Raw genomic sequence first — 12,249 nt, forward strand, 5'->3', positions numbered from 1 at the left:
GTTTCATCGCAAGAAATTTTAACTGCTTGACCCAGCAAAATACTTTAAACTGATTTCACGGGGGAAAAAAAAAAAAAAAAAAAAAAAAAAAAAAGAGAGAGAATGCAGGGACTTTCATTTAGCTGTTTAATTTTCTTGAATTGAGTAAACAATTTTACTTCGAATTTAACTTTTCCCCAATTCTACCTACTTCACCCAGGTTAAATCGGCATTCCCGTGCGGAGCAAGTCAGCCCGCTTAACTAATTTGTGTAATTTTAATTACCCTTTTTTTTTTTTTTTTTTTCATTGTGCCCGGAGGAGCCGCCTGGGGGGGTCCCTCGGCCGGGAAAAGCCGGGGGGGGGGGGACGGGACGACACCAGCCCCCCCCCCCGGCTCCCCTCCACAACGCGTGGGGCAAGCGGCCGCCGGGCTCCCGCTCCATCTGCCGGCGGCGGGGGCAAACTACCGCCTGCCCCCCCGCCCCCGGCTCCCAACCCTCCTCTGCCCCCCGGCTACGCCGCGGGGCGGGGGGGGCAGGAGCAGCCCCCACTCGTGACCCTCGGCGGGGTACAAACACGATGCCTCCCCCCGCCCCGCCACGCCGCATCCACCCTCCGCCACCTCTTCCACTCCCGCACTCCGCGGAGTGCGGGACCGCAGGTCTCACGCGTGGAGCGGGGCCGGGGGGGGCACCGAGACGCCCGCCCCGGGGCCGCCCTCCCCCGCCCCGCACGGGGCGGGGGAGGGCGGCCCCGGGGCGGGCGTCTCGGTGCCCCCCCCGGCGCCGCTCCACGCGTGTTTCCCCCACGTTGCGGGGCGGAGCGGGGCGGTGACGCGGCGGCGGCGGGGCTATAAAGCACCTGCCGGGCCCCCGCCGGCTCCAGACGCATCGCGGCGGCCCCGGCAGCGCACGGAGGAGCAGTGGGGAGGAAAGAAAGGAAAAAAAAAACCAACCAACCAACTCTAGGATAAAACAACCCCAAAAGCCTCCAACTCGCCACCCGAGACCCGCCATGGCCAGCCACCCCGCCGGTGCCATCCTGCTGGTCATCGCCCTCTGCACCCTCCTGGGAGATGGTGAGCTGGAGGGGGGTTCGGAGCCTGCCCTGGCTGGGGGACCCCTTTTTTATGCTCCACTCAGCTGGGAGGTAGGGCTGCACGGGGGGCTGGAGGGTGTGGGGTGCAGTGTGGGGTGCCCTTGGTCCGGGGGTTGCCTCTGCGGCTGCCAGGGTGATGCAAATCCTTAATGAGCCCACAGCCTAATCGACGCCCCCTGTAAAACTGCCTGCGGATTGCAATCGCCGTAATCCTTACCGAAGGTGTAATTGCGGAGGTGACAAACCAACGGGCACTCCAGCGCCCTGCGCCGAGCCTGCAACTCATCCCTTCTTCCTGCAACTCATCCCTTCCTCCTTCTGCCGTAGGTATGGGCCATCCTCCGCTGGAGTCCCACCTGGCCACGCACCCGAGGACCAAGCGATGTTCCTGCAACAGCTGGCTGGATAAGGAGTGCATTTACTTCTGTCACCTGGACATCATCTGGGTCAACACGCCTGGGTGAGCATGAACGTAGCTTGCTGGGGAGGGGTGGCTCTGCTGATGAGTGAGTGAGTGTATTTTCTGATGGAGGATGGGGTTAGGTTAGAGGAGATGGGAAAGGGTGAGTGCTGGGAGGCTCTTGTGACACCTGCTCCGGGGAGCATTGCAAGTCCAGTCCTTTCCAACATCCAGAAAGGGACGAGCTGTGCTCCTGCTCAGGACTGGCAGCTTAACCCACAGGGCAGGGGGGTGACAGCGTGGAGTGCTGCTTCCTCCTGGGTTCAGCTTTTTCTGGGATTTGTACCTCTGGAAGCCAAAAGCAGCACTGAGATGTTGTAGCTGCAAGTCAGAAAGTTCCTCTCCCCGCTTGCAAACTGGGTGCCAGGCTGCTGCCTGCCAGTATCGTTAATGAGACAGTGGTGGGCTGGCACTAACGTCCTGCGGCTGCCAAGTCCTGCCCTCAGGAATGCTACAGCAGCTTTCCGAGCAGTTTCAGACCAATGGCCATCACACCGGAGCAAAACACATGTACTCAGGTGTGGTTATAATCATGCTTGCTAACGTGCAATTACAACTCGCTGCTTGCTCAGAGAATAGTTGCAGTCCCTGCCAATCCTAAACCCTCTGGGAGAGTAGATTGCGATCAAGGATGGAGCGGGAATGTGCTAACAGCTCTGAAAGCGTGCCGTGATCAGAAGAACCTGTTGTGGCCCCAAGACATCTTGATTTGCACTATGTCCTGTGTGTTAAAACCCACGGAGCAGGGGGGGAGGGAAAGCCCTGACATCTCCGTGCTTGAGAAACTGGCTGCTGGATGCTGGCGGGGCTGGCGGACTGGGGCAGCCAGGCTCCTCCTGGGTCTGCCAGCCAGGTGAGCTGCCAGCTCGCCCAGCCCCAGCGGCGACCCTTGCACGGGCACCTGGGCTGCTGCGAGGGGAGAAAATTCCACTTCCAACCCAGCACATACTGGCACAGCAATCTCCCTGGGAGGGGTAGGGTGGGGAAAACAGTAGGTGGGAGAGGAGCTGGAGTTTAAAGGCTTAGACATATCAGTGACCTTTTCACCTTATGTCTATAGATGAGTCTTTTATTATCCTGGCACTGGCTTGGCTGCCTCCCAGGACTGTGTTATAAACCTGTTGGCTAATAAAAAGTTAGCTGCATAGCTGATTTCTTTTGTTTTTAACAGCCACACCGCTCCCTATGGCTTGGGAAGCCCGCCAAGGCGGCGCAAGAGATCGCTCGGCAGGTGCGAGTGCTCGCACTCGAGGGACAACATCTGTGCCACCTTCTGCCAGGCGAAGCCTGGGTAAGTCTGGGGGGGTCCTGGGGATGTCCCTGGGGGCTGCTGGGCAAGGGTGCCAGCAGGCGGATGATGCTCAGGAGCTGGAGTAACTCTGCAGCCTCCCTGGGGAAGGCTGAGCAGCTCTTTGCAAACAGCTGGAACTTGTCTAGTGGCTTTTATACCCCTCCCAAGAGGCCCTGGCAAAGTGTCACTGGGGTGTTTTTGTTGTACAACAGTCTCTTTGCTAGCTGATATGAAGCAATGTTGCCTCTGTCCCTCCTGCCAGGAGGCTGAGGAAGCGCTGGGTGCGCTGGTGGGATGGGAGGAACTGGGAGAAGGACCAGCGGGAGTGGGGGAGGGGGTGAAGCTGGGGGACACCTGTATCTCCTGCGTGGGAGATGCTGCAGGAGAGCAGGGCTGCTGAGGGCTGGGACTCACAAGGCAGATATCTTCTGTTGCCAGCTCTTCTTAGAGTGCACGTGGGCTCTCGGTCGTCTGGCTTCAGCCAGACATAGAGAGTAGCGTTTACGCTGGGGAGGTGGGGGGGGGGCAAAGTCACTGTAGAGATTTGTCATTTAATGTCAAGGCAATAGTTAAAATCCCCAATGATTAAATGAGACTGAATAGAGCGAGGATAGAAAAGGATAGAAGTAAAAGTGAGCTATGAATAGCTCTGAAATAGCTGCAATTAACCCTTCAAAAGCAGGCATTCAACTGTCTCAGTCTGTCACTGGTGACATTAGAGCAGCGCTCCCCCCGGTACTTACCGTGGCGCGGGTGGTTCAAGTGTCTCCTCTTGCTCATTAGGTACCTCCAGAGTCTGAAGGTCCCAGTGAATGCTGGAGCATCCATGAAATCTCCGCAGGGAGGTGGTGCAAGGCCTTCCCACCATGGCCTGCTGAGAGCTCTCAGGTGAGACATTTAAACCCCCTCCGAATGTCCCTCATAAGCACTTTTAAAATCTGGGGTTGTAACCCCAGGCTGCAGTTGCCACTTGGATTTGACCCGACTTCCCCCTCTCGTCTGCCTTTGAATGAGTAGACTTGGCTATTTCTGCTCTCTGTAGAATGGAAGGCTAACAGCTGAGGGAAGCAGAGTTTCTTGTCTCCTCCAAAACTAGAGGAATATGATATAAAACATAATTCTTGATTGGAGTGGGCAATTCCCCTGATAGGGGACAGGCAAATGGGTGAGGTATGAGAAGCGGGGAGGGGTGGCATCACACAGGAAAATGCTTGGTTGGGCAGCAGCTTTGGACCAAAGGAAATAGCTTCCTTCACATCACTGAATTGTGGAACCCTTTGCTGGAAGGAACCGTGGACTCCAGGAGTGTGAACGGGTTAAAGGGTATTGGCAGACTGAAGGAAGATTGATCTGTCGGTGGCAGTTAAATCCTTTGCAATGGGAACGAGTTCTGAAAGGCAAATCTGGGGAAGCATCACTCGAGTCGTGCCCTGCTGCAGGACTCCTTGAATCCCCTGCCACCGGCCACTGGTGGAAAGGGGTTATTGGGCTGGATGGATCTCTGCTGTGGCCTAATCCAGCTGCAGCTAGAAATTCCCCCTCTCCCTTCCCCCATCTTCTGCCTCAAAATAAATCTTGGCGAGGGTCAGATAAATATCATAATACAGGCTGTTGCTGAGTAGTAGGAAAACGGACCAGAGAATGAACATCGTGTCTCTTCTGTTTACAGGGATCTTGCCGTCTCCAGCCTGCGGTTCGGCAAGCATCAGCACCGTTCTCGGAGGAACGCGCAGCCGACAGTTTTGCCTTGGAAGAAGAACATCTGGAAGAAGAAGAGATAAGGAACAGGTGCATACCAAGTTCAGCAGAAGAATTTGGAGTCCTGTGGGTGCCGCTAACTCCGCTGTCGGTAGTTAGAGCTGAAGGAAAGGCCATGAGTGGAAGGGGGAAGAAGTGGAAGTCTCCATGCTCCTGTTGCGTGAACCAGTACTGCGTGCACTTCAGAGACTGTTGTAAAGGGAAAAGCCTCTCTCTATACAGTCACAGATGTGTCATGGAGCTGAATTGTGCCTTTTTGGATCAGGCAAGGGTCTTGCTGGGAGAGTGCTAGCTTAACTCGTCACTGGAGTCCGAGGCAGAGGGTCAGCCCGCGCCGGGCAGTTGAGTCACGTACAAACCAGGAGGCTCCGTGCAGTTCTGGACCTGGCGGCACTGAGCCCTGTTGCTGGTCTGCTCTGCCTTTGGGCATGTCTTGGCCCAAGACTTGGTTCCAGCTTGGCCCCGCTCAGCGGTGGTTTGGCTGCTCGTTGTAGATGGGGGATAAACTGCCACCAGCATGAGCCCACCGTTGCACTTTTTTCTCTTGTCAGACAGTGCGATGTGCATACAAAAGAGACTCCCATGGTAAAAACAGCTCCCAGTTTTTATTAAAAAAATAATAATATATATATATATACCATCTAGAAGCCTAAAAGCCAACTGAGTAGTCGGTGGCATTCTTCGGGTGAGGAATTCACTGAAGGGCCGTCTGTCCTTAAGTGGCCCTTAATTAGGTGGAGGATAGCTTGCTTTCACCGGAGCTTGTATCAAACCCAAGCGCGACGGAGCTTGTATCAAACCCAAGCGCGACCCCTGCCATCGGGCGCAGCTGCCATGGGGGTGAGCAGGCTGAAGTGGAGCTGTAATCCTGCAGCAGCCCCACGTCGCCCGGGGGAGGCAGCCCCCCTGGGTCCCAGGCAGGGCCCAGCTGCTCGGCTGGATGAGTTTAGTGCTGGGAATCTGTCTCGTCTCCTTGGACATGCCCTTAGCAGGGTAGAGTACTTCCAGCTCTTAACCTAATACCCCGGCTTGCTTTCAGCCCCACCTGAAAGGAAAGGCTCGGGGAAGAGAAGGTGGGTGGTGGGAAAATAGCACGCAAAGGCTTGCTTGCTGCTTCGCTTAGATCAGGTCTCTGAGTTGGACTCTATATTAAATAAATGACCAGTGTATGTATAGCATGTCACGATGAGAAGAATAAGGAATGCATTAGGCAAGGGGCAGCCGGGTGGGATTGCTGTGGAGCAAAGGATCGCTAAGAAGAGAGCACAGCACTGTCTGCACAGCTTTAGATTCATCTTGGATTTCAACCCATGCCAGAACCGTGTCCGTGTCCCCAGGCCTGGAGCAGCACGGTGCCGCTGGCCCAGGGGAGGGAAAGGATAATTTGGAAAAAATAGAGCCCAGGACCTAGAAACCAATCTTGTAGGCAAACACAATCTCAAGACTCCGGAGTTGTATTGCAAATGCACTTTTGTTTGCCTGGGCAGATTAACTTCTATTATAAATTGTGGCTGCAGCTGTCATCTGGTTCGTGCAGATAAATAATTGCTCTCCTGGAACCACTGTTGGGTCCCCCTTGCTGCCCAATCCAGTATTACACACGAGCATTTAAAAAGGCTACTTGAAGTTGGTGGTGGACCAAAATCTGTGGCTGTTGCAAGTGTAGTCCCATTGGACATACAAAATACTTCCTTGATTTTTTCTTTGTGCCCTAGAGGGGGGAAAATTAGACCAATTGATTGTATTGTAAATGAAACCGCCGACTAATCATTTGGTCCCCAAAGCTGCAGAGAAACTTTTTTTATATTTAACCTTCTGAAGGTTTGAGTCATTCTAAAAAAAAAAAATAAAATCCTAAAAGGGTTTGTTCCAGAGGGAACTTTGCACATGGTTTAATGTGAGCCTAGTAATTTAAAATAAAAATACTGCTGTAAAGTACTATGTATATTTCCTTGTGTGTATGTCTCATCTTTAGGTGACTTATTGCACACGTGGCATATGTAGCATCCTGAAATCTGTATATTTATTTAAATCTATTGATTTTTTTTTGTCAGTAATTTGCAGAATTTAATTTTTAATAAATAATAACAAAAGTCAATACCATCTTTCTTCTGTATTTGATGGCTGGGTGGTGGTGGATGAAGCAAAAGACACCGGGATGGTGAAAGTGAGCGGGACAGCAAAGCTGGGTGAGGATGGGGAGGATGTGTAGTCTTGTCAACAGTCCTGAGCAAATTTCAGTTCAAAGTGAATCCATTTAGCTGACTTAAACATTCCCTAACTTAAAATAAACACCTTGCTCCTTTCTAGATGTCTGTGGGGATAGAGATGTGAAATCATCCCTAACCTGTTGAGCGTAGGGCTGTGGATGCTGCGACCAGCTTGAGTCCTTGTGCCAAGGGATCCTGTTAATGTTTTCCCACGGTTTAGTCCTTTGCCTCAAATCCTCTTAGCAGCTCCACGTCAGCATCGCAGGGACAGAGCAACCACGCAGGCTCCCCTGTGCCCACTAACTTTTAGATCTGAGTTTTGCTGATTGATTTTAATTCCTTTTTTTTTTTTTTTTGAGTACAGTTAAAAAGTCGTCATCCATTTCATGGTCCTCTTTGCGGGAAGACCACGCCATAGATTAGTCTGGTGTAGTTAACTCAGTGAATGTCATGGCATAGTCGTGAGAAAGGAATAAAAAAGAAATATTAACGGAATAGCCAGCACTGTGCTTGCTGCATACCCAGAAACCATAGCAGATCTGCCGGGGTTTCCATGGCTTCCTGGGAAGAGTAGTGCAGAGAGCTACAGTCCCATCCTTTCCTATTGCCCGGCTGTCTTGGCTGAGCTGCATCACCCATGGCCAAGACTCCGCTCTGTGGCTCGGAGTTAGTGTGTGTGAAAATCAGATTCCTTCAGACATTTCTATGGCTTTAATGGTAAAGGTCCGTGATAAATAGGACCTCAAATTAGAGGTAAAAGGGAAAAAAAGGTAATCTGAAACGCTGCAACTTTCCTACATGTAATATCTAAAGTGCAATTCTCCCCTTTTCTGCTCAAACTTGTTCCAGAAACAGGCCTGAAAATATTGCCTCTTTGGGGCAATTTCCACGGTGTCCTGCTTGAACTGATTTTAGGTGGTGTGAATGAAGAAGCTGAGGGCTTTTGGAAATTCATTCGTTTCCCAGGGATGATTTCCCCATCATCTGGAATGTCCATTGAGCCAGCCTTGGGCCCAGCCTTTTATTTTATTTTTCTTAAGCCACAGAATAATTATGGCCTCAGTCAGCCTTTGGTCTCAGAGAATGAAGCACCGGTGCTCACACGTGGTGCAGCTACCTGTAAGTGATAGCACAAGGGGAGCATCACCTTTGCTGGAGGTGTGACCATATGACACGGTCTCCAGCCCTGCTACAATATGTGGGCTTGAAGCAAGACATTCAAACAAGGAGAATCTGAGCTAATTCATTTGTCAGTGGGTTGTGGTTTTGGGTTTTTTTTTTATGTCCCTAAGATCAATGAACAGAGGAAAAATTCCAGATAGGGATGAATGATAGCAAATCTTCCAGGGCAGGCTCTCCATGTTGACTTGGGGAAAGTTTAGTCTCACTGGTGAGTACTACAGAAGGAAATATTGAAAGTCAACATATTTGGATAACCAATTTAAAAGTACCACAGTCCAGACATCCAGAAAAGCCCCCCAGGGCTCAGAAGACCTCCTTGCTAGGATCTTATTTAAGGCCCCTCAGGTGTCCCACCCAGTGCTGAGGAGCAGCCTGAGCCTGGCAGGCACCCCCTGGTGTTGCCAACATCTGTGCAAAGCCCAGCCCTTCGGGTAGAGTTTTAATTACAAGAGCTAATTAGGTATCACCCAAGGGAAGGAGAGGATGGAGATGCTTAAGAGCAACTTAATTAGGGTGAAAAGGGAGGACGAGCTTATTCTGAGCTTATTGAACTCAGTAATAAAGATTAGCTGAAGTAGGTCGAAGGAGGCATATTCTAAAAATTCTCACGTGTAACAGGAAAGAACAGAATAGCAAAACTATTAAAGATAAAAATCCAGGAAAGGAGGCAACTTATAAAGCCAGTTCTAAGTATTAGTGCTAGGGTGTCTTTCCTAAGATACAACTTTTTGATTGAGCAGTTCTTTTTATGGTTGGTGATTCCCATAAAAGTGAACCTCTTCTGCCCTGCATGTGACTCTGGCATTTTTTCTGCAGCAGGAGTTCCTGAAGAAGAAGAACCTTTATAGATGGCCCGCAGGCAGCTAACTTTCCCTCTGTACTGCGGGACAGTTCTGTCCTCATCAAGTTAGGCAATATATTTTTTGGTGGGACTTTGTTCACGTTTCCCATTTGTTGAACTTCCCTTGGGAACTGGGTCTTAGGTTTAACCCTTAATCACTTCCTTTAAGAGGTGATCGGTAGGAAAGCTGAGGCAGGTGGAGCTGGCATAAAACTGTTGGATGAAGCACATCTCCATCTGTCATACCTTTCTCTGGCACTTAGCAGGAGCATTATACTGCCTGTGAGCCTGTTTGAAGTCCTTTCCTCAATTTCAGGCCTGCTCACTGATGAGTAACTGGGTGTCTCTCACTCCTCCAACTTCTGTAAGACCTTTGAGGAGACTTTACGGCCACTCCCTTGTCAAAAGGAAAAGGTGTGTTCCTCTTCAGTGCGCTGCTCCGTCAGGTTGCCCCGCAAAGGCGGGATGATTTCATTGACCTCCCTGAGGGAAAGGCTTCTGAAGCAGGGAGGTTGACTTAACGACCTGCAGCAGGTCACCCCGGCACCCTTCAGTCCTCACCCCCCCTTTTCCCCTGCATCGACTCTGATGCTAGGCTAAACCCCGCTAGGCAAACTGAGCTGGTAGAAATCCAACTCAGGGAGGAGGTTTCTGATGATTTAGTGACTTCAGCTGGGTGAGATGAGTCCGGAGCTGAAAGATGAAGCCCCATGAGCAGCTAAACATCTGGCTGAGACTCCGAAATGTGGGAGGTCACAAGGACCATTGAGCTTTTGCAGGTGGAATACACCATAGAAATGGCTTCTAGTGATTTTGGGTTTTCATCTCAGCTGATAGCAGGAGGCTTGCAAGAGGGTGGAAGCTGAAGCAGAAAATTTAAATGGGCACAGTCAGATTAAGTAATCGCGTAGTTTAAAAACATATTTGTTAGCTGTTCTGGGTAACGAATACAGGCTCATGCCCCACCCTGGTAGTGAGCTCCAGGTAAGTATATCCTTGATCCCACGAGGAACTTGGCAAAGCACAGGAGGTGTGAGGAGGGAGCTGAAGCCCTGCAGCCAAAGCAAACAGTCAGCAGAGCCGTGTCTCATCACTGGACATGAACCTTCTCCAGGGGCTTGAGGCTGGTGGTTGCTTTCCCAGGCTCACCGTGGGGATTTGTTTTGAAGCAATGTAGTGGAAGGATATCCTCCTTTTCACCTTCTGCTGGGATCCCAGAGGGTGCATGTTGCTGAAACGAGGAGCACAGAGCGGGAAACTGCTTGTTTTCTGATTTAAACAAACTCTCCAGTTGCGTTGGTGAAGGGGGGGAGGATGCCACTGGCTCTTTAAAGAGTCTGCACTGGAAATCGTTATTCCTGTAGTGCATTTGGAGCACACTGGAAGTACAGCGCAGTGCGTAGTTGGTGTAGCTTGGAGGACAGGGTACTAACACCTTGCTGAGTGGCTTTCCCTTGTGAATTATTGGGAAAACACCTGAAGTGCTGCACTCCAAAGGAAAGAATGACAAGGCTGATCAGAAAGACTTTCATGAACTCCAGGATCTCTTGTCTGTGACGGGGTTGTTCTGTCAGTATACCTAGGAGTTGTGAGAGTCTACCAGAGGATAGAAAATCATCTTCCCTTTCCTCCCAAAGAGAGAGACGTCCCTTCAGCATATCACATTCATTTTATTATGGCCCTAATAGCACATTATTTGCAATATGTGTTAACCAATTCAATAAGTCACCCTGATGGCTTTTTTTTTTTTTTTGTAGTTTTCAGTACATCCATGAAAATCTCCAAGACTTCATTTCAGCAGAGAGACCATAACAGTTTAGACAAGATCTTAAATGGTGAATAATCCTCTCCCTGGAGATTTGATGGCAAATACAAAGTATGCCTCTGTGACTTTATTATTAAAACAGAATGATCTCCCTCCAGCTTCGTTGGAGGGGGAGGAGGAGGGAGCACACATGGAGCAATTAAGAAAAATGTCTTTGACCTTCAGCAACTTAATCAGCTGCCAGTGTTCTTTCTAATAGTGTGCTAATGGTTAAGTTCTTCTGGATGCCATAAAAAGTGCTATAACTGGAGGCTACAATAAAGTGCTGATCAACCCATCGAGTGAGTCAATCCAAAAGTAATATCTGTCTTTGTAATGACTATAATAAAACCTATGCCAAAGCCAGGAGATGACGTGAATAAGAATGCTGCTTAATTATGCTGGGCTGCAATGCTGGGTGAATTTGCCACACTTCTGCTGACATGCTCTGGGGTGACATTCCCACTCCTACCTAGGAAAGCCAAACTTTATATTTGTGTGGTCAGCACTCCAAGGACAGTCCTAAGAGGTTTGGGCAGGTGACGTCTCCATCCAAGCCAATTAGAGAGTTTTGGTGCAGAAAAGGCTGTTGAGTTTGGGCTGGGGATGTTCATCCTGGCAGTAACTGCACTGACAAAAAGCAGGATGGAAGCATGACTGCGATTCCCTTGTTCACTTGTGTCTGGGAAGAGGAGAAATAAATTTTATGTATCTCAGTGTTAAAGATAGCCTAATGTTTAATGCCATGGTATTAAAGTGGTTGAAAGTTCACTGGAGCACCCAACGCAGCACCGTGGGGTGAGGTGGCGGAGTGCTCTGCTAAAAAGGCACAAAAAGAGAAAGCATCCCTGCCAGGTGAGAAAGGCTTGGATGAAACAAACAGAGCCTTCATAGAGCTGGGGATGGAGCCGAGGAGCTGACAGAAGTTGAACACCGTCCCTGAGTATTTACCATGAAGAAGGCGATGAACAAGTGCCCTTCAAAGGCACCTCATGGGCTAACAGGAGTAGAGGGACTGGAGGATCCTCCCACGCCTGTTTCCTTTTCTTGATCTCCCTGAGAGCTGAGGGCATTCAGCATCCCCCGGGAATGGGTCACCTCTTGCAGGATGGAGCACAACCCACACTGGGCTTTCTCTCTTACCCCCACGCCCCTTACAAACCAGGTTTTCCCTGTCTTGTCCTTTGCAAAGGCACAGGTGAATAGTGGGGTCAGTGGGCAGTCAGGAAACCAACGCTGAGATCTTAAATCTCCCTGCTTCGGGAATTGTCTGTCTGTCTGTCCACAGGCAGCAGGGAAATCGGATTGAGCACGAAGGGACAGAGGGTGCCAGGAGACAAAGCACCTGCTGCTATTGACGGAAGGATGGCAGCTCTTTTCCTACAAAACATAGCCGGTGTTTTGGGATCCCTTTGAGCACAAAGCTGCTCTCCAGGATGCTAAGAAGCAGGAACCTAATTCACAAACCCAGCATGGAGCTGGTGGAAAACATGCTGCAGCCTTTCAAGGAATCATGGAACGGATTCCTCCCCCATCAGTAAAGAAAACAGGATGCAGGCCACATTCCTGCTCGCATAGACAAGGCTCTCCACACCAGCACAAACACATTTTCTCTGTTCCAATT

The 12,249-nt window shown here is 50.4% G+C and overlaps 1 protein-coding gene across 1 annotated transcript; it reads left to right on the forward strand.

The window, feature by feature from the left end:
• The first annotated feature begins 756 nt into the window (after positions 1-756).
• EDN2 (endothelin 2) lies at positions 757-6,646 on the forward strand. Its single transcript, XM_063355838.1, has 5 exons — positions 757-1,059; positions 1,407-1,539; positions 2,711-2,830; positions 3,614-3,718; positions 4,500-6,646. The coding sequence occupies exons 1-5, from the start codon at positions 996-998 to the stop codon at positions 4,609-4,611; spliced, it is 534 nt and encodes a 177-aa protein (XP_063211908.1). The 5' UTR covers positions 757-995; the 3' UTR covers positions 4,612-6,646.
• The last annotated feature ends 5,603 nt before the right edge of the window (positions 6,647-12,249 follow it).

Source organism: Chroicocephalus ridibundus, chromosome 19 (assembly GCF_963924245.1).
Source record: "Chroicocephalus ridibundus chromosome 19, bChrRid1.1, whole genome shotgun sequence".
Classification (NCBI taxonomy): Eukaryota; Metazoa; Chordata; class Aves; order Charadriiformes; family Laridae; genus Chroicocephalus; species Chroicocephalus ridibundus.

Excerpts from the sequence above, each read along its gene's own strand:
- EDN2 (XM_063355838.1), top strand. The coding sequence starts at position 996 with ATGGCCAGCCACCCCGCCGGTGCCATCCTGCTGGTCATCGCCCTCTGC. Across the intron at positions 1,540-2,710 it reads ATCTGGGTCAACACGCCTGG|CCACACCGCTCCCTATGGCT; the intron begins GTGAGCATGAAC and ends TGTTTTTAACAG. Across the intron at positions 2,831-3,613 it reads TTCTGCCAGGCGAAGCCTGG|GTACCTCCAGAGTCTGAAGG; the intron begins GTAAGTCTGGGG and ends CTTGCTCATTAG.